A 6476-nucleotide genomic window follows, 5' to 3' on the forward strand; every position below is an offset into this window, starting at 1 on the left:
CTGCCAGCCACCAGGAGAGCCAGGCCCCAGCGGCTGGAGGGCAGAAGTTGCTCCACCTGCTTCTCTCCTCCCGGCAGCAGATGTCGGGGACCAACTTGCCCTGAAAATAAAATAAAGCGGGCCAAGGCTCTCTGCAGCTTAGACACTGACCTCTGAAACTCCCCCACCCAGATACCTAATAGGGGCATGACTGACGCTGCAGCCATCACATCACTTGGGGTGCATTGTCAAAAACCCCGTAAAAGCCAAGGCCAAGCCCTGTCCCACCACGTACCAGCTCTGCCTCCAGGGCTTTGATCTTGCCCTCATATGCAGCTTTCTGAGAAGAGAGCTGTTGCTGAGCCATTTCTTTTGCAATCTGGATTTCTTGCATCATTTCTTCCTTTGCTTTCAACCATTCCTCTTTCATCTCTGCTTCAAGTCTGTGAAGGGGCCACATAGTACAAGGTATGTGGTTACAAATCCTTTATACTGGGTTGTCGGAAAAGTCATGATGTGTTTTTTCTGTGTAAAAATGTGTCACGACTTTTCCGACAACTCAACATATAGTTCTTAATCACATTACAATGTTTTCCACTGAACAAAAATTTCAACCTTAAAACTTCATTTCTGACTTTCTATCAAGTGTTCTTCAAATTTTCATTAGCTCTAGAATTATTTACATGGAAAAAAGTATACCAATGAGCTGAACCATGCCTCAGTGGTAAAATGTAATACTGGAGCAGATGACCCACATGGGAGTCTTCCAGGCTTGGGTCCAGAGACATCCCCAATTACATCAGGCATGGTGTGCCCGAGGGCTAGGACTGACTGAGGCTGGGAATGGCACCAAGACCCAGCTCATGGTGTGGTCTCTCTCTCTTTCTTCTCTCTCCACCTATCTGTCTCTGTCCCTCAAGAAAAAAAATAAATAAACTTAAAGCAGAAAGAATTTCTTATTCCTAACTTGGTTACTATTGCAGATGCTTGATATTTAATGTTTTCCTAATACTTAAGAAAAATAAATGATATAAAACTATGTTACTATAAACGCTGAAGTAAATATAGTTAATATAATAAACATAATATAAGGGTATTTTATGGTAAAGTAATAATGGTTAGAGCAAAAATGAAATTTCATATACCAATAAGTTCTAATTTATGTCTAGGTCATAGACTAGAAAAATATTAAGATGACTCTAAAAATACACTACAAGAGCTGATAAAGCAGAGACCGTAACATAGATTCTCAACTCTTTATAATAATTTGATGTTTTGGTAAGTTAAAGCATTGAATTAGCTTTGTCATCGTTCGATATACAGAAGAAAAAGCATCCGTGATTACAGAAAACTCCAAAGTTTTTTTCTCTTCTCAATTAAAATCAATGTTTTAGCAACTGTGCCACATAGAAATGTTCATTCCTAATTTTACTGAAAAACAATATCAAAAGAAAGGGGGCTAGTGGTACTAGCGGGCAGGGAGAGAGGAGAACGAGAAGCTACTGTTTGATGGACGATGAAAATGTTCTGGAGACATATAAGGATGGCGGATGAGTAAGGATGTACCTTAACGCCATTGAGCTGTCCATTTAAAAATAGAATAGTAATTTTTATTCTATTTATATTGTGCTATAATCAAATTTCTTTTTTTGTTATTTTTAAAAAGAGGGCAAAGAAGGTTCAGATTGCTACATTTTTTAAAAATTTTGCCATAGAGCGTGTACGCTCACTGGAGAGAGAGAGAAAGAGAATGAGAGAAATCACCCCCTTGGGGCATCCCCTCTCCTCTATCTCCCCCTCTTTGAGAGGATGGGCACACAAGTACATACATGTGTATTTTTCAAGCTGCATGATATGGGATTTGAACCACATTATTGGCCATATGTGATCCATCTGCCTTAACCACCATGCCACTCACTGGCTGGTCTGGTTTGGGCTTTTTAAAAAATGACCAAGCAGGGACCAGCAGATGGTGCAATGGTTACTTCGCTGGACTCGCACATAGTCGACTGCGGTTTGAGTCCCAGACCCAGTGGCTTAAAACTCACGTCCAGTCCATGTGCATACATGTCCAAGATCCTGAGAGGAGAATGGAGGAGAAGGGATTGCAGCATGGCCATCTCCATTCCCCACTCCCCGAGGAGAGATTTCTCACTTTTTGTCTCTGTCTGTCTAGTGAACACACATGCCCTAAAGCAAAAATCTCTTTTAAAAAAAGCGACCAGGCAGAGTTAGTCCGGCCCATTCTTATCATTCTCTCTCTCTTTCTCTCTCTCTTTTCATTTGCCAGAGGGCATGCATTCACCGGAGGCTGACAGAGAGAGAAAGTGAGAAAGCATTCCCCGTGGAGATGGGATCCCTTCCCCTCCATTTGTCCTTTCAGGATTTTGGGTACACATGCACATGTGCCTAGCATGTTTTCCAAGCCACTGAGTATAGGACTTGAACCCCATGTAGTCAGCCGTGTTGGATCCAGCCACCTTAACCACCATGCCAATGGTTGGCCTATTAGTCACTCTTGAGTCCTCCTCCTTTCGCCCTCTCTAGTCCTCCAGGCCTCTTGACATCCTCCTCTACGTCTCTCCTACCCAACCACACTCCACGTGTCCTACTTCACTGGTCCCTTACCTGCATCTGCACCCTCGCTGTACCTCTAACCCATGCTTCAGACTTGGCTCATGGTACTCTTTCTAAAGATGGAATTCTCGTCATGAGTGTCTCCTATCTACTTAAAATTCTTTAATGGTTCTGGACTGGCTCTGCAGCTTGGTGCTTTAGGCAACCAGATTTTGCATGGCCAACTATGTGATTTGATTCCCAGATCTGGTGCATGTGCTCAAAATCCCAAAAGGAGAGAGAAATAGAGAAGAGATTGAGGCATGACCATGCCCCAGTGGAGAGGTGCTTTTTCCTCTCTTCTCTCATCCCTCCCTTCTTCCCTCCCTTTCTCTCTTTCTCTCTCTCTCTCTCTCTCTCTGTGTTTCTCTCTCTCTCTCTCTCTGCCTCTCCTTGGCAAGTACATGCATTCTCTAGCAAAACAAAGCAACACAAAAAAACTTTAATGTTTCCCTTATCCTTTAAGATAAAGTCCAGTCTTTAGTATCTTGTTTATGTATTAACGTATACTTTACCATTTAGCTCACAAGCATACTGCTTAAGCCAAGTTCTACAATTTTCTAAGAACTAAAACCAGGGCAAAGAAAGAAAAGAGAAATAAAGGTACTCTCCCCGTCTTCCTCTGGCTAACTTCTAATGGTTTCCTGGGACTCTGCTCCAGAAGTCTCCTTCTGATCTTCTAGAAACCTTCAGTGATCCTTGGTCACGACCACGTAGCACTCTGGAAGCCCCACACCACACTGTGCAGACTCGGAGTACTGAGTCATGGCACTCTGTCCCATCTGTCCATCTGTCAGTACCATGAGCAGATGAATTCCTCCAATATAGGCGCTAGGGTTTCAATGATTATTTTTTGCATTCCTAGCACTTGATCTAGTGACTAATATATAACTGATACACAACGAAAGTTTGCTGAACTGGATACACAGAGAAAAAATAATTGTGTCCTAGAAACCAGCACCCAAAAGGAAAGTGGTAGAGACTAGCACCACGTGATGTCTCTGCTGCCGATCGCTCACTCCTGCTCACACCCACACCATACTCACTGTGATCGCTGGGCCACGAGCAACTCATTTTTTGCAAATTCAAAGTCTTTCGGACCCTCACTTGTAAGAGTATCTCTACCAGTCGTTCTTTTCCCTATTTGGACTTCCACTGGATGGTTAAATCTAAAATAATGATCTCCACCGAGAATCACCCGGTCACCCTAGAACACACAAAAAAATGTACTACCTGAGCCCAATCTGCACCCAAAAATTACATGGGAAAAATCCTTATGCCCAACAAGTCAAAACAGTTGGGTATTACTAAACATAAACATAAAACTATAGGAACCAACATTTATTAAGGACTTTCCACATGCCAGACTGTATTACGTGCTTTACATGAACTGTATATTATCTCCAATGTCTCACAACTCAATGAGATACATCCCAATGTTAAGAATGAAGAAACTAAAGAGTACAGAGTATAATAATAGCAACAGACATTGTTGAGTGTTTACTATTTGCAGGCTAAGAGCCATATAGAAAGTATAATTTCACGTAACCCTCTGTCATCCCTGAGTGTAGAATACATAGAGCGTGACGTTATGTCTGGGTTCTTCAGCAACACTCTGGCTTATGCTTGTCCTCCCAGTGACATTGTTATTAATGTTTCAGAAGTGTCCTGACCTGGGTAATATTATTCAGTCACCTAGTTAAGCAACTTGCCAAAGGTCACATTACGAATGGCAGAGCGAAGGTTTCAACCCTCTCTAACCAATTTCAACACCCAGAACAATGAAGGCACAGATGAAAGCAACCAGTGAATTAACAGGAAAGAGAATTTCTGAAATGGAAAACTTCTTCATCTGTTGGGTCACTGGGAAAGTCATGACATAATTTTTTGCATAGAGAAACAGAAAAATACATCATGACTTTCCCAACAACCTAAAATTCAATTCTCCTGTCTTACAGAGGGGAGAACTAAGTCTCAGATGATGTGACTTGCCCAGAGTGAAATAGCTGCTCTTCCTGTCGCAGCCAGCATGGACTCACATGATGTAAGACTGTGGGTTCCAAGATGCGTTTTCCATTCACGTATGTCTTCGCTTCCCCAGCTGGGACAATACTCACTGTCCCCCCAAAATTTCTGATAGTACTGTTAAAATAAGAAGCACATCATTACCCCTCTGGGACACACTGAAAAGTAAGAAAAGGCAGATGGGAAAATTGTATCCAGGTTATTCCCTTGGTGTTAAGATCCGTATTAATTTGTAACAATAACTTACTTTCCTCCAACGGGATTTTAAATGTCTATGAGAAAAGTCCAGCCTCTCTAGCAATACCATCCTCCAGTGGAGGGAAGAATTTTCATTGTATGAGTTTTTTTACTCCCCCAAGCCCCCCAAAATAGAAAAATGATTAAGGCAAAAAATGTAAATATTGCCAATGGTTTCCTATGATTAAAAAAATCTAAGTGTTTTTAGTTTTCTAAGTTTCCAGTTTTATATATGAGGTTTAGTAATGGAAAGAACAGCCTTCTCCTGTGAGAAGTGGTAACAGAGGTGACACAGAGGAAGGACGGAGACATGGAGATAGAGTACACTTATCCCACAGTGACCGAGGTCTGAGGCCCTGCCTCGTCTGCCTGAAACACGCCAGGTCTGCACATGAGTGCCCAGGACGCGAGGGGTGGAGAGAAATGGAGGAAGGGGATCATGGAGTGCCCAGACCTCCTGGAGGGTGCTCCTCCCTCCCTCTCTCTCTCTCTTCCCCCCCCTCCCAGTTCCCTCTACCTTCTCCCCACACACTCCATCATGAGGAAAGAACAAAAAAAGAGATTTCAAAGCTTCTGTTTAAAAGTATATTCAATAATCATCTAATCAGCCAGACCTTGATTATAAGATGTGGAAAATCAGCTACAAATGCTTCATATTCCTTTGAGCCTTTTTATTCAGAGAACAGGAAAGAATTCACCTTCAGGTTAACTGGATAGAAAGGAGGAGGAAACTACAGCAAATCTGAGTCCTAATCAAATGCTTCCAGCTCTAAAATCAGAGATTAGAGAAGAGTTTGATGAAAGCATCTAAAGGAAAGTATCTGGGGAGAACGGATCCCCCAGGTAAAAACCCCCCAGGTAGTCCCCTCACCAGTCTAGCGTCTTAACCAGGTGAAGGTTTATACAATTGTTCTCATCTGTTCCATCTTCTAGTTCTATCTACTCTACCCTCAGAACTCCATGGCCTCCATTCTAGACCACCTAGTCTGGATCAGAAACCAGCGCCCCTCATCTGCTGCTTTTTCCCCAGGGAAACCACTCCTCGCGCTCCATCGCTGTATCGGGACCTGCACCTGCCCCAGCAGTGGCTCCCTCCTCGATGCGGGTCGCTCCACTGACCCAGGATATCCTCTCCCTTATCTCCACCATCCTTCAATGCTAGAGTTCTCTGAGAAGCTTTCCTTTGGGGCTCAAGTGGGAAGTAAACTCTACTTTCATGCACTAAGCACATATTTCTCATCTCACATTTCATGTACATTCATGAGTCCTGAAGCCTGCTCATTCACGGGGCCCCCCATGGTGGACGTGGGTCAGCAAAGAGAACGGACATGAAAGCAGCTTCCATGAAGCTCGTGGCCTAGTGAGCAAGGCAAATATGAAGAGGGAATAAAGGAGGAGTACAGAGTTCAGGCAAGCGGGCCTTCCTCATCCCTGCTGGACTCAGAGGTTTGGGGCTTGTTCTGCATCTGTACACTGATATAATACTGTACCTATCAGTTAAGGAAGACGATTCCTAGAAGAGCAAGAGGACCTGAAGAACAATAGCTCAGCTTTTCATCTGAGGCATGGAGAGACAGAAAAAGTGAAAGTTTGTTTTCTCTCTCTCTCTCTCTCTTTCC

General features: G+C 43.2%; 1 protein-coding gene across 1 annotated transcript in view; it reads right to left on the reverse strand.

Annotated features, from left to right (window-relative positions):
* KIF14 (kinesin family member 14) overlaps positions 1–6476 on the reverse strand; it is an 81740-nt gene that overhangs the window by 40032 nt on the left and 35232 nt on the right. The window contains exons 15-17 of the mRNA XM_014590493.2: positions 4635–4737; positions 3642–3802; positions 275–422 (exon numbers count right to left, since the gene is read on the reverse strand). Of these exons, the coding sequence (XP_014445979.1) occupies positions 275–422; positions 3642–3802; positions 4635–4737 (412 nt within the window). The remainder of the gene's footprint in view (positions 1–274; positions 423–3641; positions 3803–4634; positions 4738–6476) is intronic.

Source organism: Tupaia chinensis, unplaced genomic scaffold (assembly GCF_000334495.1).
Source record: "Tupaia chinensis unplaced genomic scaffold, TupChi_1.0 Scaffold000453_1, whole genome shotgun sequence".
Classification (NCBI taxonomy): Eukaryota; Metazoa; Chordata; class Mammalia; order Scandentia; family Tupaiidae; genus Tupaia; species Tupaia belangeri.